The sequence below is a fragment of the Dermacentor albipictus genome, chromosome 5, assembly GCF_038994185.2.
Source record: "Dermacentor albipictus isolate Rhodes 1998 colony chromosome 5, USDA_Dalb.pri_finalv2, whole genome shotgun sequence".
Taxonomy (NCBI): Eukaryota; Metazoa; Arthropoda; class Arachnida; order Ixodida; family Ixodidae; genus Dermacentor; species Dermacentor albipictus.
The window spans coordinates 9,334,254-9,359,911 of NC_091825.1; the positions used below are offsets into that span (position 1 = coordinate 9,334,254).

General features: G+C 45.3%; 1 protein-coding gene across 9 annotated transcripts in view; it reads left to right on the forward strand.

Moving 5' to 3' along the window:
- tefu (Serine/threonine-protein kinase tefu) overlaps positions 1–25,658 on the forward strand; it is a 1,084,056-nt gene that overhangs the window by 673,563 nt on the left and 384,835 nt on the right. For all 9 annotated transcript variants that reach the window (XM_070538252.1, XM_070538256.1, XM_070538258.1 and 6 more), the window contains 3 exons: positions 1,922–2,183; positions 11,381–11,520; positions 18,985–19,080. In XM_070538252.1, coding sequence (XP_070394353.1) covers positions 1,922–2,183; positions 11,381–11,520; positions 18,985–19,080 — 498 coding nt within the window. The remainder of the gene's footprint in view (positions 1–1,921; positions 2,184–11,380; positions 11,521–18,984; positions 19,081–25,658) is intronic.

Sequence of the window (25,658 nt, forward strand, 5' to 3'; positions counted from 1 at the left end):
TCTGTTAAAAAAGCAGCATCTAAATTGGCATGTAGGGCATTAGTGAAGAGGATAAGCTGAGTGTCACAGGAGAAGTTTTTACGGAATCCATGCTGCATAACTGTGAAGAAGTTGTTATTTTCAAGAAAATTAACCAGATGCGTGTATATTATATGCTCCATAACTTTGCATGGTACAGATGTAAGTGAAATAGGTCTATAGTTATGTGGATCATGGGTTGGTCCGGTTTTGTGAATGGGGATAACTTTGCCAATTTTCCAATCATACAGTAAGGTGCCAGAGTTGTAAGATTGTGAGTAAATGTATTCTAGTATAATTGAACAGTATTCCACTGTGTTTTGTAAGAATATAGTGTTAATTTCATCTACCCCACATGATGCTTTAGGTTTTAAGTTTTGTACTATGGCTTTGATACCAGTTGAGTCGAAAACGATGGGATCCATGAAATGGTAGTTAGTTGATTTTATCTCGGGCATCGGATCAGGGGTCTGAGGTGATGAGAATGACTGAGTGAAGGTATTGTTAAGCACAGTAGAACACAATAGGTCAGGTACTGGGTCCCTAGAAGTTGTTAGCAATGATATTCCAGTTTTATGGTTGTTTCCTCGTATGGCTTCCCAGAAGCGTTTTGGATTAGTCTTCAATAAATTTGGAAGTGTACAATTAAGGAATGAAAATTTGGCTGACCTTAGGGCTTTAATATATGAAATTGCTGCGTGTTTATATGCTAGCCAATGTGTCTGTTTTGAGGAATGTTTCGCTGTACGGAATAAACGTTTTTTCCTGTTCGATAACCAATTAAGATATGTGCTGTACCATGGTGCTTTATTGTTAGCATAGACGGATCGAAGGGGTACGTGTTTGGTGATAAGCTCACTTATTTTATTTTTGAAGATAGACCAGTTAGTTTCTACGGAGTGTTGCAGATAAAGTGGTAGGAAAGTGTCTAGAAATATGCATAGTTCTCTGTTGATGGCTTGATAGTTAGCTTTTTTATAATCTCGGAACTTTTTCCGCTGTCGGTATGTTTTTTGTTGTGTTGTTGTAAGTGTAAAATGCAAGATATCATGATCGCTCAGTCCGGGCATGTGTGTCACCACAGAAAAGTTATCAGGCGATGACGTTAGAATGAGGTCCAGGACTGAAGATGTGTTTTGTGCTACACGTGTTGGAAGTCTGACGATCTGCGATAAGCCGAAGTCAGAGCAAATGGAAATGAACCGATTGGCCTCAGCCGACGAAGGATTAGAAAAAGGATTGACATGTGACCAGACAATGTTAGGAAAATTAAAATCGCCTAAGAGTATAATTTCAGTTCCAGGGAAACGCATGGTAATCTTATTTAAACAATCATATAAGTCATCGCAAAAGGATGAGTCGTGTACTTCTGTGTGCATCTTCTTTTCATTCGTATATGAAAATGTTCGACTCTATTCGGAATGGGTTTTATCATTTTTTTGCTGTGCATTTTACTGTCACCTTCTTTCTGTTTCCTTTTTGAATAAAATAGATATTACTCCTTACTATTCAAACTGGATTAAATCATTTTTTTTTCTACACGCTTACTAGAGAGTGACAGCAATCGGACAACATGGTGTCAGCCCGACTTGACATAAAAAACAAATTTCTGGCTCATTCACGGAATTTTGCAATGGTTCTCAGGGAAAACCTGGAAAACTCAGAATTTGGAAATGCCAACTGGTTAGACACCCTGCGCTCCAGAGTGAAGCTCAATTTTCGCAGTCGACAATCTCAAGTCTGGCACCAAAATTTTTCGACGTTACGGGTGAAAAATAAACACTGCTGGCAAACAAAAGAAATTTTGGCTTAACCAATGTTTCAGAGTTTGAGGTAATGAAAACCTATTTTGTAGTTTAGGATGAGGCCTCTGTTAATTTGTGTTGGTTGCATTCATGCTCAGGAAACTGCCCTCCGACGATGGAGGTGCCCCACTCCTGCACTGGAGTGCTGCGGAGGCAGCCCCAGTGCAATCGGTGCTGGTGTCCTCTTTGTCGGGCCTCGGGGACCTCGACGCCCTGACCGGCTGCCGGTGCCTGGCACTGGGGGGACCGGCACACTTGCTGCTTTGGCGCCATTGGGCAGAGCAGCAGGGCAGTCACTGGCCAACACTGCTGGCACGAGCTGACCTTGTGGCCACGGAACGCAACGCCCGCCTTGGCCATGTGGGTCATGCTCCGCTTTATCAAGAAGTTATTTCTGCATTTTGCTAGAATTGTACTTGTACATTCAAGAAAACCGACAAACCATGTTCTTTAGTAAGATATAGAAATATAGTTGACTTTGTTAATTCAAACTTGACATAATAAAATAGATAGTTGAGCTATTCAGTATTTTATTATTGGAAAGCTAGAGTGCATGAGACATCTTTACAGAACCAACACAATTGAATGGCCAAGGTGGATTTTATAAAAGGCAGGAAAATGCACCCACTGCTGCCCTTATTTGATGGCAAATCTAACCAGCACCGATCTTGTGGAGGTTCTAAGCAGTGTGCACCTACTTATATAATAATGTAACGTGCCTCCTACTCTGACAATCAAACAAAAAATAAATGTGCTGTTTACCTTTACAGAGTAAAAATTTGTTGAAGTTAATATTGATTGTCATCTCTGTCGAAAATTAAGGGGGGACGCAGCTTTCGCATAGCGAAAAATTGCCAAAAAAATCGATTTTTTGAAAACTACATTTTCAGTTTCTATAACCCTTTTTCTATCTTATACCCAAATATCATCTCTGTAAACCACTTAGAAGGGCCCTAAAAATTCGTTTTATCAGCCAAGGTGGCGAAAAATCTCGCGGAAATAAAGAAAGAACAGCGTTTTTCAAGCCACAATATCTCCGGAACGGCGCAACCGAGTGCCGCCATCTTGGTCTTGTTGGAAAGCACATTTTTCCATCTTCAAATCTGCCACATCAGCGATATCCTCCGTTCAGAAACAAGCGCACAAAAAGCAAATGATTGAAGGTCGTGCCGGAGTCTGCGATTGGCTGCGCCCGCCATGTGACTCCAGCGCGGTTCGCCATTGGTCCCGCACTCGCGTCGTCTGCTCGGCTCTTTGCACCTCGTGAGTCTGGACGTCTCCACTCGCCGTAATCTCGACATGTCAAAACGGGGGCTACGCAGACATCACAGTAGCGTCGCCGATCCCTACGCTTGTGGACATTTCAGACTTTTTTCATAGCTTCGAGCTACCTGTCACAAGACTAGCCTTGGATTTACACGGTGGGCTCAAATATATGACAGCACACTGACCCTCAGCTGCAGATGCATTTGCATAGACGGCAGATGGAGGCGGAAGAAAAAATATTGGGGAGTGGGGGATGCCACGCGAACTTGCCGTAGGCCTCCCAATTTGAGAATTCTTCACCGTCAGTGGCTATTACTGTACAGAGCAGTGCTGAGTGCTATGATGCACATTTCCCACTTTTGTCAGTCATGCAGATTAGCGTTATAACAAGCTGACGATAACCCATACAAACCACCTCCCATTACAATGGAAATACCCTCCTGTATTCTGGAAATAAGACTGGAAAATAGGGATGTAAGTTTTTCACAAAAGACGATGCTTACAAATTTTGGGCAAGAAACTATGGTGCACACACATACTGGAGTGTCTCCTAGCATTGCATAGCAAGAATGTAGCCAACTATCAGTAATTTAGGTACATAGAAATCTATTCAGATGTACAGTACAGTCTGCTCTTATTAAAGGGACCCGAAACGATTTTAACGATTTTGTACAAACGTACTGAGTCATAAGAGTAGGTCCTTCTGATCACTAATTGACTCATCTGAGTGCTCCGCGTAAGCGTGCAATTTCTTATAAGGTTTTAAAAATGTACATCGCTGCCGATCGCAGCAGACTGCTCGGCGGAATTTTCAGCTGCCCCTACCCATATGACGTAAATCACCCAATTGACGTCAGTAAGGCAAGCTATCCGATAGTCTGTCCAGGGTTCGTCATCGATCATTTTTCCACCTTTATGGTGAACAAATGATGTTCGGAATAGTTAGAATGTTAGTTAATTTGTTTCTTTAATTAGAAAGTAACAGAAAGAGAATGCACAAGAACAGTTTCTCACTACACTTAAGCACTTCCGGCACACAGCAAGCGTCATCTGCTTGTGTTACAACATGCTCCATCTTGACGTGAGCTCCGCGGTCAGTGTCGGTCTGTCTTTTCTTTAGCACTATGATTCGACTTTGTTGCATTGTGGACTGCAAACGTAGCAACTGGCAATATATCAAGCTGTGACACTTTTACGCGGATGTTGCGGGGAGCGATGGAGTCGGGAGACGCAGGCGAGCACAGTAAACAGATTTTACTAAGAGCAAACTCAAAATAAAACACACTCAAAATGTAACTCAAAGCTCAACTGACAAAGACAAAACTCCACACTTGTGTAGCCTATATATGTCCTTATTCTCCCCTACGTTCGTCCTTAGCGCGTTCCGCGCGAGTCCGGCAACCCTGGCCTATGGCCGCACGCTTACAAAAGGAACATTCTTACAAAGCTCAGTCTGGGTGCGCATCTCCAAGTTCGATGTGCATCGGCTCTTGATCCCAGTCGGTGCTCCTGCCGACTCCACAAGTTTTGTTTCCTTGGTATTGGCCGGCCAGCTCCTCCGTCTCGGATGCCAGCGTCCCAACCTACGTCGGTGACTTGTCACTCAGGCCTGCCTGGCTAGGCCTAACAAGGGGCTCCGCCGCTACCTCTCCGTGTGCCGACGAGAAGCCCCGGGGACTATCGTCCGTGCTGGCCTACCGATGAAGGGGGATCCAATTCCTGGAATGCCCGGCACTGCCGTGGCAGGCTGCAGCAGGTCCAGGGACCCTCGCTCGAATGTCGCCGAGGTCGACGGCCACACCCTGGGTCGCCAGTGTCACGAGCCTGTCCGAACCTCCATGGGTCCCCTCGCCAGTACGAAGCTGGTGCTCCAACCTTCTTGGCCCAGAGCCACGTCGATAATCCCCCCTTGGCGCCGCTTCTCCTCCGATCATATCTTAAGTCACGTGCCTCGAGGGCTCGTGCCGTTCGGACCGGTCGGTGCACATCGTCCTCTTCTTTTCTTTTTGTGCCCCATGCCTCTTACATATGACAGACATTGTGTCCCTCTGCAAGGCAGCAGACGAGTGGACTGGCTGCAGCGCATCGGACTGCCGCTATCCGATCGGCGCCGGGACTTGCACGTTTGCAGCTGTTACTTTAGACCGGAGGATTACTACCACAATAGTGTTTCGCAAGTCTGGTATTCGGGTAAATGCAAGTGAGGGGAGAGGGCCTGGCCGCTGACCTTGCCGTTTCACAGGATGTGCAGAACCGCGAACGTGAATGAACCAAACAGTTGGCACAGTCTTCATAATCCTTGTTGAAGATGCATAGTATGTATTTAAAGGTTGTAGTAGCCGGGTCTGCTTGCCATAGAACAAACACTGCCCCTCGAAGCCAAAATTGGCTAGTAGCACGGCCTTTTTCCTATCCGGCAATGACGCGCCTGCGGTCGCATGTAGAAACATTTGGAAAGATTGTTTCCAAGTCAGCCAGGATACCGTAGTCATACCGGGTGAAGCAAGGAACGGCGGCGGAACAAATGCCGTGGCGGAAGCAGTGGGCGGGAAGGCCAGTATCGATGCAGTTGTTGTCGGCAAAGGAAACAGAGAAGTGGCAGGCAGAGTACTGTCCATGGTATATGCAGCAGGAGTAAGAATAGGCGCAAGCAGCTGCAGGAAAGTTTTACCTCGTCGCCAATGTAGGGATGTAGTGTAGTGGCATCGGGACAACAATAGCCGATGGGGAGGCCTACGGAGCTGGCATAATCGCTCGGGGGCGCAAAGTGCCACAGAAGAAAAGTATCTATTCCTCCAATGGGGACTGAGTTTACTCCAGCAGAGGGGAAAGGGAACATGGTGCGGTGAACTTACAGTGTTGGGGATGGCCTGATGCTAGTCATCAAAACACTTCGAAACCCAATCTAAGGATATAACACTCTGCTTTCGTTATTCCCTCTGTTCACGTAATGTTAACCCTTTCTATCAGTGGTTTGGTTGACCTGGCTGATCCTTGAACGCTGCTGCGCATGTACAAGCTAGGGGTACAAGATTGCGGGTCACTGACAAATTAGACTGCTAGAATGCTGCCTTGGTAAAAACTCATTGTAATATCAATAAAGAGGTTCCCCAATATCTTGGGGAACCTCTGTTTAGTGAAGAAAATTTAGTTGCTAGTCAGCTTTGTAAGACGTGATTGAAAGCTTTTGAAAAGTCAATAAATATTGATGTCAGTAATATCTAGATTCTGCACACAAATAGGTTAGCATGGAACTTGATTAGTAGCTTTTCTTACAATATTTTAAGGCCAGGTTGTTTGTGTTAAAGATTTCATTAGTTTGCTGGGCAGGAGAAATTGCATACTTTCAAGTTTTGCTGGAGCACATTGGGCAGTACTGTAGTTACGGATACATTTCTTCTAGGCTTGTACACTTCTTTGGTGCAACAGGAATAGTAATGTAGTAGAATAATTTCCAAGTGGATAGTGTGAATAGTTGTGGGATTTGAAACTGCGGAGACGGAAAGTAACAGTAAACAGTAAAAAAAGTAACAGAAAGAGAATACACGAGGACAATTTATCACTGCGCGCAAGCAGTTCTGGCACAAAGCAACTGTCATTTGCTTGTGTTACAACGTTCTCCCTGTTGATGCGACCTGCGCGGTCATTATTGGTTGCGAGCTTTTCCTTTTTTTAGTGAGCATGTTGGATTGCCCTTGTCCCATTGTAAGCTGCAAATCTAGCAATTGAGGACCTGTCCAGGTGCAACATAGCATCCTTCTGCAAAGCAACATGCAAGCATAGTGGCTTCAGCGTACCGGGCTGTCGGTGTCCGATTGGTGCCAGCATCTGTGCGGCTGTCACTTCACATCGGAGGATTGCTACCACAACAGAGAGTTTTTACATGTCCAGTGCTTGGGTAGTGCTTGGGATGTCCAGTGCTTGGGTGTCCAGCATTTTGTGGGATGAGCAGAGGCGCAGGTGTGAACAGCCTGCACGGTGCAGCCGCCTGGTGGCAGAGCGCTAAACCAGACAAATGCTGTGCAAATATAACAGTAACCAAGTGTACTTTGCTGCTGGTGTACATTTTCGGAAGGAGCATAATCGTGACCACATAGTCTTTTTAAATGTTTGAAATTATTTACACTTGGTCGCAGTAATGTTAGTTGTGTGTTTGTCTGGCTAAACTCTGTCGCCACATACAGTTGAGCCCGCTTATAACGAACCTGAGCATCACGCGGAATTCATTCATTGTATCCAGAAGTTCGTGATATGTGGGTTACACGCAAAAATTGACATCAATCAAAACAAACATTTATTGAGAAAAAAATTTGTGATCGTTGTCTGCCTCTTCAGAGCATATCGAATGACGGCAGTTTCAAGCTTATTCAAAGCTGCGATGTGTTAGTCGCCCAAGGCTTTAAAATACACAAGATTTCTCAGGGCCTCAATATGGCTCACTGCTGTGGTCGTGCTTACGGGTGCTGGCTCCGATGGATTGCTGTCGTCGTCCGATGCTTCGGCGTCGCTTGATGCCCGCACTTCCTGGATGGCGGTCTCATCGCAAAACGACTCCGCAACTTCAGCAGCGTCGTCTACATCAACAAAATCTTGCCAATCAAGATCGCAGCCGGCCAGGTTAGCGTCAACAATGCGTCGCTACAAATCATCGTCGGGCTGGCTTTGTCGAGTGTCTTCAATGCCTGCTTCAGGTGCGTCGGCGAAGCCTGCCTTGCCAAAAAAAATCTGAATGCATTCGGGTGTCACTTCCATCCACGTCGCTTTGATCATTTCGATCGCCACACATCTATAAGTACAGCGAGACCTGCAGAGGCACATTGGCAGCGGGGCGATCAGCTGCAATCAGCTGACAATCAGCATCCACTGCACAACACGGCGCCTGTAGGTCGCTTTAAACAACCGTATTACGTCCATGTCCAGCGGTTGCACTTTTGATCTTACCTTTGGCGGCAGAAAAAGCAGCTCAACTGCTGCTAAGACAGCTTGGACATGGTGGGCGGTACAGTTGTCGAGAATCAGAAGAACTTTGCACCCTTTCTTCGCCATGCTGCTGTCAAAATCAATTAGCCGTTCTGCGAACAACTAAAGTGTTATCCACGACTTCGAGTTATGCCTGTACTGCACTGGTACATATGTGGGGAAGCAACGTGGCCTCTTTGATTTGCCGATGACAAATGACAAGCATCGATCGCTTCCATCCATGTTGGTGCACAAAAGCACAGTTATGCGAACTTTGCTGTGCTTGCCGCCAGCACATGTGTCACTCTTCATAGCGTGCGTCTTGCCAGGCATCGTTTCATCGGTGTTATATACATTCCTTTCAGCATAACTTGATACATGGGCCAAGTTTTAGACATCCACGTGTTGATGTCTTTGTTGCTTTGCGATGCCGATTCGTCGTTGATCGACTTGAAAATAATTCCGTGGCATAGCTTGAAGCGATGGAGCCAGCCATTGCCAGGGGAAAAATCTGGGAAGTCCAGGAGGAACGCTAAGTCCTTTGTTTTGGACAACATCAGCAGTCCGCTGATGGGAACATTGCATGCTCAAGCATCAAGAAACCACTTTAGAAGCGCGTCTTCAACGTCTGCACATGTGGCTTTCTGTAGGCGCTTCCTCGTCGCTTAGTTCGTGGTGGCACTCTTGTAGATTTTGTCCTTCTCTTTCACTATCGTGGATATTGTAGATTTCAACAAATCATGCTTTTTCACCAGTTCGTGGTTTTTCGCTCCTTGGGAAGGCCTTTCAAAATCAACAGTTTCTTGGCCAAGTCCAAAGCTTTTCGCTTTACTGTCAATGTAGATGCTGGTGAATTCGCCACCTCAGATAGGCACGGGAGCACACCAGTAGGAAACAACGCCGACAACGCTAGCAAAATGCATACTACCACAAGCAAGAAAAAGACAGTCGCGCAGTCATGTGAGGCGCAACGTTAAGTTTTTCTCTCTTTTTTTCTTTTTTTTTTTCTATCCGCGGCGATCCCCTCGCTGCATCGCCGCTCCTCCATGCCTTTGGCGAGACGTCGCGGGAAAGCCGATTTTTGGAGCCTGCACAGCACAGGTTTGGTGGCTGTCACCACGTGGAAAATGGTCTGCGACACCAAGGCATTCGCTGTAGCCAATTGGCTAGGCTCACGGGCGTTCGTTGTAGCTGAGACCGAGCACCATAGCCCTAATGTATATTTTGACGGTCACGCCGGACTTGTTCATAATAAACAAGTGTTCGTCTTAAGTTGGGCCGTTATAAGTGGGCTCGACTGTAGTGCAGGGTTGCGCCCCTTCATCATAGTGGCAGCAGCACGGAGGGGCCTCAGTTTACGCGAATTCGTCAAAACGCCCAGCTCGCCTGCGGTTACCGGAATACCGGTCATGCCTGGAGCTGTGACAGAACACTCACAATGCATGCTGCTTGGATAGCTCTCACTGAGAAACGATGGCCAGGTGTCTAGCAGGGAGATTGGAGAGGCTATGGGAGCTGGCTCCAAGACAACCGAAAGTAGATAACGCGTCACATCATGCAGAGTCAGTGTAGGCGGAGCTTAGCCCCGATCGGCGAACAAGTTGAGGAGAAAAAAAACATAGCTAAGGAGAAGGGTAACATGTAATCGTCCATATCTGTCTAAATATGAGATGCTTCATTTAGATTGGGGCGCAAATGTTCTTACTGTAGCTGTACCCTACATGTCTACAAAATTTGTTCAAGCCGTTTCGGGGGCCCTTTAGCTGTGAGCGAACTAAGTGTTGAGCACACATAAAATGTTATATACTAACTATTGGAATTTCAAAAATGAGCTTCTCAGTATTTTGGAATATTATAAACTAACCAAATGTTTCACAACTGACTATTGAAATCTCGTTACTGTTCTCCTTCTTCTTAAGATTGCAAATTATCGGGCTTGAAATGAGAACAAATCGTCCATTTGTCTTTGAATTTCTTTATCATCATCATCTTTTTCCACAACTTGCAATCATTTTTCATGAACTATTTCATGTTTTTGGAAAGCTAGTCTTGCAGTAGCCATGAATTCTTGGAAAGCTTGTTTGCAACCAGGCTCTAAATACATTGAGAGGCTATTTGTGCACTTTTTTAATGCCAATTAGTGATACTAACCTGATTGTTATTAGTCATATCACAAGAAGCCAACAAAGTTTTTTTTTTTTTATTGTTAATCAGTACAAGTGTCCAGTAGAGCGACAAGTTGGGCTAGTTGGTGGAAGTTCATCAGGTAATAAGGGGGTTACTATGCTATAAACACACGATTTTGGATGGCCTATCGGCATGATGACATCATTTTGATCATTGTATATATATATGTCATCTTTCACGCAATAAAATTCAGTTGTGAGTTTGCGCGCATCATGCCCACTTCTACTTCTGTTGTCCGTGTGTTTATAGTGCAATAAGCCCCCTTACTACAAGATGAAGTATAACTGTGGTACCTAATTATTCTGACATAAGGATTTCTGTTCTAAATATGTGCATGTGTGTATGATTATGCAGTTTTCAATATCATATTCAAGATATGTATTTGTTCACCTCTAAAAAATACATATCTGCGACTATATAAATAAATGTTTCTTCTCTAGCTTGTCTTGCTGTGATCCAGTTAATGGCAATGTGACTTGCTTGACAAAACCAAAAGTGACGATTGAACATTCTCAAATTCACACTCATTTGTTTCAAATACTTTAAAAATTCCCCATAGTTGGCTCCTGACCAAATATTGAATAGTAGAATATTCAATAAACATTTGCATAAGCCTAGTTTCTTGTTATCGTACTTGAATAAGAGTACCATTTCTTTACTGCCATGTGTCGCCCATGGATAGCAATGGCCGAGTGCCCCGACTGAGGCAACATGGCCTGACGGAACTTTTGGCATACACTCTTGAATGGAACCCATCACAGTGGCTTACCAGTTATGGTGTTGCTTGGCCCAAGCACGATGTCGCAGGATCAAATCCTGGCCGTGGCATTCACATTTCGATGGGAGCAAAATGCAAAAATGTTTCTATCCTGGGCATTGACGTTAAAGTTCCTCTGGTGGTCAAAATTATTATGGAGTCCTCCACTATGGGGTGCTTCGTAATGATATAAAACCCAAGAATTCAATTTATTTCACTCTTGAATGGAGCTGTGCATTTAAATGGCACCTTACCTGTTCGCTACACTAGGGTCTGGTCATTGAAGGGTGCTAATGAGTAGTGGCCACACAGAATGTGAAGGGCACAGTGTTACAGCGGTGAGGAAGGCATCATGCGTGTTTCATAGCCTTTTGTTCGATGATGGCAGGCCCTGAAGCAGTGCGGCCTCTACCACACGCTGACCGCCTACCTGGAGCCCAGTACGCCCGACCTGGCTGAGCTGCAGGCCGAGTGTGCTTGGCGTTTGGCTAATTGGGACTGCCGCCTGCCCCACGACGACCACGGGTGGTGAGCAAGAAGGGGCACAGTTGTTGCCAGCTCTCCCAGATTTTTCGTAAAGCTTCTTCGACGATTTTATGAATGCTGTGTCAAGGCTTAGGAAAAATTCTGTTCACAGAAAAGTTTCGTTTGTCGGTCTGCGAGCATACCTTCCAAGTCTTCTGTTGGTAAAAGGACACCAGAGCCTGCTTTGAGCAAGTTTATAGCAGGCAAAATGGGCAACACCAAATTGCTGAAAATGTCAGTGCAATCAGTTTTTTTTTTCTTTTTTTTTTCTTCTTGTCAGTCTCTGCTGATCCTAGCTTGCTGCTGCCTATGTGCTTCCTCTGAAGGTGCATCATTGTTTATTTGCATTTCGACATAAAAATGTGTGTGCAGGGACATCTGTGTGAGACCTGTGGATGTCTTTGATATAACCTAGGTTTACTCCTAGGTTTTACCGATGTGCCCTAAATTCTCGAACATTTTTTACCTCACTCGATGTGCACAAAATGCAAAACTCTTCAAAGTCTAAAGGATAAAACTGGCCTTATACCACATACACAGAGGGAAAGCCATTTTGGTAAACTTTAGCCCCGATGGCTCCGTGATGTGCATGCAACCAGCTCCGCTATATTTGTTGACTATTTTAGTCTAAACTGAGACTATATCTCGTAATGGTCTCAGTTGTATGTATGTTGGACATTGCTATGAAAGTACTTGTCAAATTAATTAATAAAATTCTGGGTCTTTATATGCCAAAACCACAATATTGCCATGCCAGTACAACAATCAAGAAGACAATGTGAGTATGCATGAGCGTTCTTGTCAAGGGGCAGTGAAGATGAAGAAGTCGCAGTTGCACTCGGTATTAAAAGGTTGACCTGCCGCCATGCCTCTTGAATAGTGCTCTACGACCCCTGTTTTTGATGTGACACTGGGGGAGGTGCTTGAGCCTGCAACCTCATGTGGGCAACCCCTATTCAAAGCCGTACATCCAGTCCCGAAGCTCCCACTCTCCAGTCCACTGTTTCAGTCGGTGCCTGCTCGGTCTTAGCCTGGAGTACCCTCTCGTTGCGGCTCCCACCAACATGGCTACATCGTCGGCGCTTCTCCCTCCTTCACAGACGGCGGCTAGCCTTTCCCCATGGAGGTGACTCTTGAACACCCTCGCGACCCCGAAATCTTCCACGGCGATGCTTTTGAAGATGTTGAGTACTGGCTTGACCAGTATGAATGTGTTGCTCTGGCAAATCGCTGGAACGAACAACAAAAACTTGCCCATGCTTATTTTGCGCTAGAAAACAGTGCTCGTACATGGTACGTGAATAGGGAAGCAAGCTTCCAAACGTGGAGCAATTTTCGTTGTCAGCTCCTTGATACATTCTCGAACTTGGACCAGCAAGATTATGCGCAACTTATTGAGGCTCGGGTACTGAAACTGCTCTTGACACCTTTGCTTGTGTACGTCAGGTCCAACCTGTCGCCTTCTGAGCAGCAGCGCCTCTTGGAGCTGGTACGTCAGTTTGAAGGTTGCTTTTAGACTATGTCAAAGAAAGGTCAAACAAACAGCACTGACCAAGCACCGCATCATCACGGATGATACTACGTGGCCAATTCGACAAAATCCCTACCGTCTAGCTCCAAAGGAACTCGAAGAGATTCAGAAGCAAATGGAGAAGCTGCTCGAGGATGATGGGATACAGCCTTCGAAAAGTCCCTGGGCATCACCCGTAGTCTTAGTTAAAAAGAAAGACAGCAGTTTGCGATTCTGCATCAATTACCACAAGTTAAACCAGGTCACGAAGAAAGACGTCTACCCGCTGCCACGCATTGACGATTCGCTGGAAAGGCTGCGGCATGGATATTATTTTTCATCAGTGAACCTACAAAGCGGATATTGGCAGATCAAGGGCGATGAGAGCTATCGTGAGAAAACTGCCTTCATGACCCCCGACGGCCTTTATGAAGTTAAGGTCCTTGCTTTCGGTTTGTGCTCAGCGCCTGCCACTTTTCAGGATCTAATGGACCGTACTATCAGGCCTGAAGTGACAAACATGCTTGGTCTAGCTAGACGACGGCATAGTGTTCTCAGCTACATTTGAGGAGCACCTAAGCTGGTTACTCACTGTTCTTCAAGCCGTATGCTCGGAGCCCAAGAGTCAATTTGGTTTCAGTGAACTGTGCTTCCTCGGCCACGTCGTCGGACATGTGGGCTTACGACCTGATCCACCTAAAATAGACGCTGTGGCAAAATTTCCCATACCATCCGACAAGAAGGCAGTGAGGCATTTCTTGGGGCTGTGCGCCTATTACAAATACTTCACTGCGAATTTTTCATGTATTGCTGCGCTGTTAACACGCCTGACATGAGGCGATGATCTCTTTCTGTGTGTGTGGGGGGGGGGGGGGGAATTAGCAAGTAGAAGTTAGCGAATTACGCCAACGCCTGCAAATGCCTCCTGTTTTTGCGCACATCGTCCAAGATGACCCTACAGCACTTAACACTGATGCGAGCAATGTTGGTCTGGGTGCCATACTGGTGCAGTGGCAAGACAGCTACGGAAATGTAATCGCCTACGCTAGCCAAGCTCTCTCTCGTACGGAGGAAAACTACTCAACTATCGAGAAAGAATGTCTTGCCATGGTGTGGGCAGTTATGAAATTTCGTCGGTTCATGCAAGGTTGTTAGCGATCATCCTTCTCTTTCTTGTCTGACTAACTTGAAAGACCCATCTGGTGTGCTGCAGTCTTAGCCTTCAGGAGTTCGACATGATCATCATTTACAAATAAGGAAAGAGGCACACCGACGCCGCATTACCTGACCTGCATTATTTCAATTCATTCTTGTAACATTTTTGACTTCTGTATGCCTATGATGACTCCCCCCCCTTATGTAATACCCTGTAAAGGGTCCTTAAGGGTCCAATGAATGATGACTGCGTCTTTGTAGTAACCTGTTTAGCCTGCAGGTAGCTATGACGTGTACATGGACGCTGCATTTTTGGGTGTCGTCGACGTCACCGTTTCAGAGGAGCAGTGCCATGACCCAGAGCTGCTCCCACTCATTACTTTCTTAGAAGGCCGGTGTAAAAACGTTCCACGACTCTCTATGCCGGGGGACTGCCATTGTTTTGTCTCCAGCACGTTGTTCTCAATAAGAACTTTTCTGCCAGTGGCAGCACGTGCCTGCTTGTCGTACTGGCATAAGTTCGAGAAAAACTACTAAAAGCATGCCACAATGAAACCACCGCAGGTTATCTAGCTTACACGAGAACATTGTCCCAACTCCAACGGAAGCACTACTGGCCGAAACTACCCGCTGCTGTACAACATCATGTACAAACATGTGCAGATTGCCAAAGACGCAAAGCGCCTCTCGGCAAGCCCGCAGGTCTCTTGCATCCGGTCGAGGTACCAGGCCAGCCATTCACCCAAATTGGAATGGATTTCCTGGGCCCATTTCCAACTTCTACAGCTGGCAACAGATGGATCATTGTTGCCACCAATCACCTGAAAGCTATTACCTGAAATTACCTGAAATAGTTGCCACCAATTACCTGAAAGACGAAAGCTACACAGCGGGGCACAGCAGCCAAAACAGCTCATTTTTTCATGGAAAGCATCATCCTTAGGCATGACGCCCCAAAAGTTGTCATCACAGACAGGGAAACTGCCTTCAGTGCCGAACTCCTTGACTCACTTCTCAGACTCAGTGGTACAATCCACCGGAAAACCCCATATCATCCACAGACGAATGGACTAACCGAGCATCTTAATAAGACCCTCGCAGACATGCTATGCATGTACGGTATGTCGACATAGGATATAAGAACTGGGATCAGATTTTGCCTTATGTAACATTCACCTACAATACTGCTTGACAAACTACTGGAATATCACCACTCAGCTTGGTCCACGGTCACGAAGCCACGACAGCGCTGGATGCCATGCTGCCACATGAGTTTGACGACGTACCTACCTACGTTGATGAATTTACTCAGTGTGCCGTAGAAGCCAGACAGCTTGCCCGCGTACTTATCTGCATTCAGAAAGACCAAGATGCAAAACGGTACGATCTTCTACACACGTCCATTTTCTACACTTCTGGCGACAAAGTATGGGTCTGGATCCTCATACGCCATCGTGGACTTTCCGAAAAGATCCTAAGACAGTACTTTAAGCCGTACAGAGTGATTCGCTGCCTGAGCTATGTGAATTACGAGGTCTTTCCTGACAGTGACAATAGCTTCAATCGCCGCAAGCACTTACCCGAAGTGGAGCATGTGGTACGGATGAAGCTGTACCTGTCGAACTAACTTTTTCTTTTTCGTGTGTGTTTGTGTGTGTAATTCTGTCCTGTTGTACTCTGTCTCGTTGTACCGCTTAAATTGAGCATCAGGGCGATGCTTCCTTCGGAGGAATGCAAATGGCGTGCCAGTACTCTGATGAAGAAAAGGACAACACGAGTGTGCATGAGCGTTCTTGTCAAGGTGCGGTGAAGAAGAAATTGCAGTTGTGCTCGGTATTAAAAAGGCGACGTGCCGCTCGGCCTCCTGAATAGCACTCTACGACCCCTGTTTTTGACGTTGCGGCAATATTATTATGAGGCACCCAACAGCGGGGAACTCCAGATTAATTTGGAACACCTGGAGATCTTTAGCATCCACTGAATGCACAGTACACAAGCGTTTTTGTATTTTGTCCCCCGTCGAGATGCAGCCACCGCAGCCAGGATTTGGTCCCGCGCCTTTCGACTTAGCAGCGCAGCTGCCTAGCCACTACGCCGCCAATGCGGGTAAAAGTGCTTGTTGCTGCCCCAAATCAGGTTTTTGCCAGCGCCACGACCTGCACCAGAAAGTCGAATGACTGTTTCATCACTCCAAAGGTACAAAATGCAGTAATCAACCCTAAAAACTTTGCAGATTGGAATAATGTCAACACCACAGTGACAGTGTCATCCATTCTAACACAGCAAACACAGTTTTAAACTCGTACCTACCACGATGGCATTGGCTTTCCACTGCCAAGTCCAAGGATGCTGGATCAAATCTTGGTCACCTTCTGCTCGTTGGTTATACAAAACTCGATTGGAATGTCAGCCATTCTCTTGTCCAGGTCATTCTACAGCAAGGGTTCCCTACTCACAAGCTTCTCTTCAAAGATGTCACAAACACTATCTAATCTGCCAACTTCTTCTGGCGTCTTCATCCTGGCATGCTGCTCTGCTACGCTAATATGTCTACTCTCTACGTTTATCTCATTCTCACTCTCTTTCATTTTCAAAGCATGTAATCTTTCTCTTGGAACTGTTTCCTCTCCTCGTATGCTTTCTGAACTGCATTAGGTTCTGCTAATCGAGCAGCATGGACATGCTTCCTTTTATCCTCAATTAGTTTGAGGCCCTGCTCCTTGCTAAGCGTTTCCTCATGAACAGTAGGTAATACAGTTAAACTTCGATGTAACGAACTTCAATATGACGAAATTCTCGATATAATGATGTATTTAACTTTTCATAGCCACTGGTCCATAGGCCACTGTATTTAGAGCCTCAATATAACGAAGTCTGTTTGTATGCGATTTCAATATAACGAAATTTCACTGCCACCGCAAAGAAATTCCAAGTCAACAAATGGAAACTTCCATCGACACAGATGGTCAAATGATTGAATTACAAGCAGCTGCTTCCAAATGCACCTCTTAAATAGCGTGCTGCTCATGTCACGGCCGCCGAAGTAAAGCTGCATCATGTCCTGTATGAAGTCCAAGTGCGATAATATCCTATCGCACCCTGAGCACTGTGTGCTTTAGGTGTGAGTGATAGTGTGCGAGGCTGAGACAAGAAAGACGGTGGCATCACAAGTGCCGCCTTCCTGGGCGAACAAAGGAAAAGAGGGTGAGGGGAGTGAGCTCTTGGTAACATGATCAAGCGTGCGCAAGGGGGTGGAGTAAGGGGACAAATTGGCGCACGTCTTGGTCGTGTCTATGCATGGCTGTAAGTGTGGCTGAGCACATACTCAGCCGCGTACCCTTGCAACAAATTTAGGCAATCTAGGAACAAACAGGGTGAAACACGGTAATGATAGAAAAACATAACATAAAAACGAGCAAGATAAAATGACAAAAACAACTATAAAGAATAACACTATGAACACATGCTAAATCCCTGTCCTCGCTATTCATATACAACAAACCAATTCTTAAACTATAGTTTCTCAGTTCCTAATAAGACAAAGGAGAAACAGTCTGACCATCACGACGAGGCGGTAGCCTGCCGGCGTGTCACAAGACTCTACCAATGTAACCTTAATGTAACGTAGGCGTCGACTATGCCACGGTCGTAGTCGATAGTGCGCCTGGTCGATGACATGGCCAGGAAGTGGCCTCCGTGGCACTAGACCGTGGCAGGTAATGGCTTCACGGGGCTTGACCAAGGCCATGGAGCACTTACACAGCACCATAGCCGGTGCTCAGGAGCTGGAGCTGTCACCGGCCAACTCTCGGGTGTCCCTTATTTGGTCTGGGTCGCCAATGAATCTCGATCATATCACCAGAGCACAGCTGGTGATGCGTCTGCGCCAGTCCATGCCTATGTCAACAGTGCAAGCTCATCTCTCTTTTCTGTTTTCTCTCTCTCATTTAAGTTCATACGTTCCTTCTTTTTGCTTACTGGCTTTGTAATGTTCTTTACACCAAAAGCACGTGGCTCACTTGTCACTCGTGGCAGTGAAACAGTTGGAACTTGTTTCCGAAAAGACAAACCGACTTGTCGCCATTGCAGTTCATGCCTCTTAATATGGAAAGCCTCCAACGATTCTGTGTGTGTCCCTACTTCTGCCCAATATTTTTGTCAAAAAGCTGCGGCTCGCACTTCCAGGCAATTTGCAATGCACAGGTAAGTGTGCATTGCCTTTGTTCTTCAGTTAAGCTCTCGTGCTCACTCGTCGATTCAGTGTCCCGTTTGACCTACATAGGTCTTCCCACACAATAGCTGTATTTCATGTACAATGCTGATCACATATTTAATGTAAGATTTGTGTGCTTCTTCTGTCATCTGTGCTGGTTGTCAAGGCAGCTGATGTGTGGACACAGCCCAGCTTGAGCGACGCTGAGAAAACAACTGGTACACCGTACCTATCTGCGACTTTTTAAAATTTGTGCGACATGTGAACATACGATACCACATCAGGCTTGCATCTTAGGACAAAACTGGTAACTTTCTGCTTGGTGCCCTTTATCTTTTGGAGGGGTGTACCTGAGACCATTACTACTGCGTGCCACTCACTCTGTTCATTCCTACTCGGACCTACTAAGTCTTTCTTTCCACGTCGTGGTAATATGTGTCCCCTAGACAAGATTGTCAGCTTGAAGCAAAGCCGTAGCTTTGTAGGGTGAGCGTCGTGGCATGTACAGGCCACACGTGTGAGTTACACTGTGTAGTGTATCACTACATTATTTGACTACATTTGTGAGGCCATTATCGCGTTCCTGCAGTGGACACATGGGACTACACCGTGGAATCTTCACGACACTGTCCTCCATGACTAGCCAGGACACTGAAGAAATCTGCTCTGGACTGAAAGCCTGCAGGTGAGCTCTGCAAACACCCATGGCTTGAAAACAGAGAATGCTTGCTTGCTTAATATAATTGTGCTCAGTCCATTAGTGCAGATTAGCCTCATTCGTTGTTCGCTTCAATACAAAGTAGGGATTTACAAATGCCGAATAGTAGATTTAGAATAAAATATTTAATCGAATGAAGAACAGAAACCAAATATCAGATCGAATATCAGAAAACTTAGCACAAACATTTGTGCTTCCAAATTTTGCACCCAAAACACAGTGCTGCACTTGCTCAGGAGGCTGACCTCATTACTTAACAGGAATCTTGTTGCTAGCTGCCAGTACTTGGGTACCTATGAATCTAGATGTATATCGTATGCTCTACTCTTATAGAAAGGAACACCAAATTAGTATGCCAGCAATGATAACAACTCAGCTCGTATACGAAGGTCCGGAAAATATTTTTTATGGATAGAATGTCTGTAAAATAGAATCAAGTGTTCTTTTTTTCTTCTGAATCTGAAAAAATGGTGAAGTTGTCCTAAAATACCAATGGGTTTTCAGTTTAATAGCGGGCCATACTGTGCTTAATAGCAATCTTCTATTGCTTAGACAGTTTTGCTTTCTGGTTTTCTTCCAGAAAACATAAGGGCTTTTCCATCTTTATGCAGTTGGTTTCTGTGGGTTGTTGTCGACTCGTTAAGGCAAATCTGTGGGACAGACAAACCAGAGACTGTACACTGTATCACATGGCACTGATCTGTGTAGGCGACGATAAAAAGTTGTCAAATCCGGAGGCGGGTTCCCACGACCTCCCCCCGTCCTCCCCTCGTTTTTTTCATTATCTGCTGTCTGTGTAACTGCATCTGCAGCCTGGGGTCAGCGCGTGTCTCGTGATATTTTTGAGCCTGCCAAATAAATTCCAAGCTTGTCTTGTGACGGGTCACTCAAAGCTATGAAAGAAAGCTGTGTACACCTACGAATGGCATTGAGAATGAGAGGCCAGATTACGTTTCCCCCCCCCCCCCCCCCCCCCGAAGATGGCAGCCATGAACATTCATCAGCCATCCTGTTCGCTCACTTTCATTGACAAGGCAGTTTGTCGGCTTTCTGAGGGTCACGTCACTGTTGCAAATGTATCTGCTTTGCTTCGGTAACAGTGACTTTAGTCGCCATCACCTAGAAACACAGCCTCGATTAGGCCTATCTAGCTAGACAGTATGCTCAATGGTGTGGCCGTAATGAAAATTCGCCGTTGGCAGATGTGATTACGGGCCACAAACTGTGGTGGGAAGCGAGTCGCTAATATGTTCCTACGAGTGGCTCATCAATGAACGGTCGAGGGATCACAGGTACGGGTTAGAGTGATGGCTGCTGAAACAGCATTCGTGTTCTACAATCAACCAGTAGGCAATTATTGCGAGCACGCGTGCAAAGCTCGTCTATGACCTCGCATGTGGGTAGAAAGCTCCAAGTTGTGCGAATCTGTGTGTGTGAACAATAAACTCAAAATGCAAAACAAAGATAGTAACAAAGTGATGCTGACAATAAACAAAATAATTACTGAGATGTAAGTAGATTGTTTTCAACAAGTGTGATATAAGCAATTAGTAATGAACTACTAACAGAGCTCACGTTCAAAGCATTCCAATTGTGTATAGTCTGCAGAAAAAATGAATACCTGAAAGTGTCAGTATGGGGTGCAAACTCGTTTAGTGCGTGGGGGTGGTTATGACGTGTTTTCCTAGTTTGAGATTTCGTTATGTATCGTGAGGTATCCGGATTTAATTGATTGTTAATTGGTTTGTAAACGGGTTTAAGGCACGCTAGTTTTGCTCTGTTTTGAAAGGTTAGCATCCTGGCTTGTTTGAGTAGTTCTGTCGGTCAGTCTGTTAGCCTATGTTTGTTAAAAATCTATCTGAGCGCCTTTCTCTTAACACCTTCAAGTTTTTTAATCAGCTTGTTAGTGAAAGGAAACCAAATGACATTTGCATACTCTAGTACCGGTCTGGCAAATGTTTTATATGCTAGTAGCTTTATATCAGATAGTGCTAGTCTGAGGCATCTACTAATGAAAAATAACTGTTTTAGTGAGGTTGCCGTGACTTTGTTAACGTAAGCGTCCCATCTGAGGTCAGAGGTTAGTAATATTCCCAAATATTTGTATTCGCAGACCGAAGCAAGAGGAACGTTGTTTCGTGTGTACTGAAAGAGTGATCTATGTTTCTTCCTGGTTACAGATAATAGAACAGACTTGTTAACGTTTAGTCATCTGCCAATCTTTGCACCACTTGGTTACTGCTGCTATGGCATTATCTAAAGCTACATGGTTGATGACAGAGTTAACTTCCTGATATAGTATGCAGTCATTCGATTCGTGAATCGAATTATTCGTATGTTCACTGTTCGATTCGAAATAAAATATTCGAGTATTTGCACACCCCTACTACTAGGGCAGGTAGTGACCACAGATCCGGATTATGAGACTGAAATAATCAGAAAAATAAGAATGGGCTGGGGTGCGTTTGGCAAACATTCTCAGATCATGAACAGCAGGTTGCCATTATCCCTCAAGAGAAAAGTGTATAGCAGCTGTGTCTTACCAGTACTCACGTACAGGGCAGAAACCCGGCGGCTTACGAAAAGGGTTCTACGTAAAATGAGGACGACACAACGAGCTATGGAAAGAAGAATGGTGGATGTAACGTTAAGGTGGATAAGAAGAGAGCAGATAGGGTGAGAGAAAAAACGCAAGTTAATGACATCTTAGTTGAAATCAAGAAAAAGAAGTGGGCATGGGCAGGACATGTAATGAGGAGGGAAGATAACCATTGGTCATTAAGGGTTACGGACTGGATTCCAAAGGAAGGGAAGCGTAGCAGGGGACGGCAGAAAGTTAGGTGGGTGGATGAGATTAAGAAATTTGCAGGGACAGCATGGCCACAATTAGTACATGACCGGGGTTGTTGGAGAAATATGGGAGAGGCCTTTGCCCTGCAGTGGGCGTAACCAAGCTGATGATGATGATGATTATGATGATGATGATGATGTAAAAGAACGTACAGGTATACTAATGTTGCCACAAACAGGCAAGTGAAAAGTTTGTAATGAGAAAAACAGACAGCTTGGTTTATTCAGGAATATAATAAAGCATACACATGTTACCAGTTAACAGGCTAGTATCCCCCTAGCAAATGCCCCAGCATGATGGCCTAGTGTGAAACGTTTGTTATAAAAAAAAAAAAAGTGTCGTTTGCCGATTACCGGTGCTCCGCATTTTTCGCACAGTAAGATTGTTCACAAGGAATGGGTTGCATGCTTGGTCGACACAGCACCACCACAGATCGTGCATAAAATGAATATCTCTAATTGACAAAAAAAGAAAAAAAAGAATTTGTTTAATGCTGTTTGCCAATTAAGAGTGCTCCACATTTCGTACACAGCAAGAGAGTTCACGAGGAACGGGGTGCACGTTTGGCAGCAGCTCACACACGGTGAACTCCGTACCGACGCGGTGTCGCCGCAGATTGCACACGAGATGACTATTTCTATGGGGAGAGCACAATCACATTCACCTTTGCCCGCTGCCATGCCGAAACTTCAGTTTTACACAAAACGGCAGAGAATCGCTGCTTACAATAATGAAGTGCATCTACCGAGCATCCGAACCAGCCGTGGCAGCATCAGTGTGAGCGAGAAAATCCCATTTTCGCTTGGTAGCCGGCGTTTAAGCAAGGTCTTGCCATTTTTCTTGTGCCTTCTTCACTTTCTCCAAATCATAGGGTTCCATTACTAGTGCTGGAATGCCACATGAACACTGGCCGCCCCCGAGAGAGCTTTCATCTATTTAGCCTATTCTGCACTCACGGGTGGGGGGGACTCTGGCAGCGCTCAGCACGGGTAGCAAACTATTGCCGGCATCTTCCAAAGCTACAGTGCGCTTTCAAAAGTTTAAAACTCCTCATTTCTTCTTCTGTACGCCGAATTTATGGTTTGTAGTAAACTGAATTTAAAATCATTTTGTGCTAAGCTTCGCACGCCCAAGCAGACAATGGCGAAAATCCATCAATTGCATGGCGCTATTACAGTCACATGCCTCAGTCAACGAATTGAATTGAACATGGGGACTACTTTTTTGCGGACTTATTCTTCATAGCCATTCAGCACACAGAGTAATGATGGCGTGAAAACTAAATGAGAAGATTTGCTCTTTTAAGTAAGACCAAGATGGCTTAAATTGGAAACTTGTGCTGCTGACACAAGACTGAAGAAACTGGACATCTGGTGGCAACACAAATCTTGCGCACTGGATAGTACTGGATTAGACATGTCCAAGAACAAGGCTTTCCTGCAGAGCGCACTTGTTTGGCCAAAGGTCGGCCACATCTCGAATCTCAGACCTGCGTCCTTTCCTTGGCACCGACGGTGCTCTTCAACTTGCAGGCTACTTATCACGCCTGAGTTCATCAGAAGATGTGAATCACCCAATCATAGTCCTGTCAGATCACTACTTTTCGACACTCGTGGCAAACTATGCTCGTTTCCAAGTTTTGCATGGAGGAGTGTGAGGTACACTTACACAGCTCCGAGAACGATTCTAGATTTACCGATCCTGCACACTGGAGAATTGGGCGCTGCAATATGTGCAAGCATTTTGGTGTGGACCCAGGAAGAACTTAGATTGCTCCATTGGCAAGTCATTGAGTGTCACCGACTAACCCGTTCGCAGTTGTAGTTGTGGACTTCACCGCGCACCTTTATGCCCATACAGAAACTGGAGACACAAAGTGTTACATTGCGCTTTTTTATGTGCGCCACTTCCAGAGCTGTACAGCTCATCTCCAAAATGATGTCCGAGGCTTCTGTACTGTGCCTACAGTTGCTTGAAGGGGATTAGCTAGCCTGATCTGCTTTGGGAATGCGCCAACTTCTCAGGTGTCAACAATCATAAGGTTATTCCAGCGAATGATCTCCGAAGCAGAAGTCGCTCCACACCTTAGCATCAGGATAATTTTATAGAAGTTTATTGCACCCACCTCTCCTTGGTTAGGTGGATGTTGGGAGGGCCTTGTGCATTCAGTGAAAGTTGCACTGTGAAAAATATTGAGAGGATCTTGTTGGAACTGGGAAGAAATTACGACTGTATTATCTGAGATTGAAACAGTCATAAACTCCAGGACTCTGACTTTAATTGAAACAGCTGTCGGGGAATTTTGCACATTATCACGAGCCGAACTTGGACAAATGTTGACCATAATTCTGTATGAGACTGTAAAAGTCACCGACAATTCTAGAAAAGCACATGTAATTTGTAGGCACGCCTACAGAAAGCTCTTGATAGAAACCTTGAAAGCGGTGGTAAAGAGAATACGTGCTCCAGCTGCGATCTGCTCACTTTGCCAGTACCAGATCAACCAAAGCACTCAAAGAAAGGAACCTCATGCTCGTGCATGCCGACAATGCACCATACCAACTGTTCAAGCTTGTAAAGTCCTAAAGGTCAACTGAAGTTCTGATGGTCACATACTGTATTTACTTGAATTTAGGCTGGCCCCTATTCTAAGCACACCCTGGAAAGTGCGGTCAGAAAAAAATGGAAAAAAAAAAACTTACCTCGAATTTAGGCCGAACAAAAAAGCGAGGGCAGCATTCGCAATATGAAAACAACATTTATTGAAAATGAACATGCCGAGCTCACTCTACATCATCATCGCTGCTAGCCTTATTGCCATCTTCCTCATCACTGTCATCTCCTCATTGCAGCAGGTACAAAAAGCATCTCCCAGGGCCCCCTCCAACGGCGGACATTTTTCTCATTGATGGCCAAGTCCTGCCTGGCTAGAATGTTTCGAGATGCCTTTGCGACTAGCACAACTTTTCGTTTAAAAGCGGCACTATAATGGCATTGTCTGTTTAGTGCCATTATGATAACGCCATGCTGCGCACCAATACGGCACAGGTAAAAATTGTGCAGGAGATTGGTGGCGACGTCAAGATTCTCTTCGCTGGTGACGTGCAGCAGCATGACATCAGGTTCCTGCTGCAAACCAGCTTGAACGGGGTGATTTATGTTGTTTCTTGATTGTTGTGTTGTAAGCAAAGGTTACGCAACAGGACACGCGGCTACATAAAGCAGGTTATCCCACTCATGTACTGGCATCAGTTGCAGAGCGAATACTTAGGCAAGTGCAGCAATCAGGGACTGCTGAACGAGCGGAAGGAAATAGTAACCGAGAGAAAAAAAGACCAGCAGTGATACCTTATATCCACCGGTTGTCGCACAACCTAAAGAAAATTGCCCGCCGAGGTAACACTGATGTGGTTTTTTTCATCACCCAACAAACTAATTAGCCTGTGCAAGAAAACAAGACCACAAAAGAAAGTGCCCCTAGCTGCCAAGTTAAACACAGGAAGAAGTTTAGAGAATGTAAGACTTCAATTATATATCGTATACCCTTATTGTGTGGGAAGTATTACGTAGGACAGTCGGGCAGATGCATTAATGATAGGCTGCGCGAACACAAAAATAAAGTCAACAAACTTGTATCAGATGGGTTTCTCTCCCTTCATTGTAAGCAACATAAGTGCTCCCCTCTCTACGAATC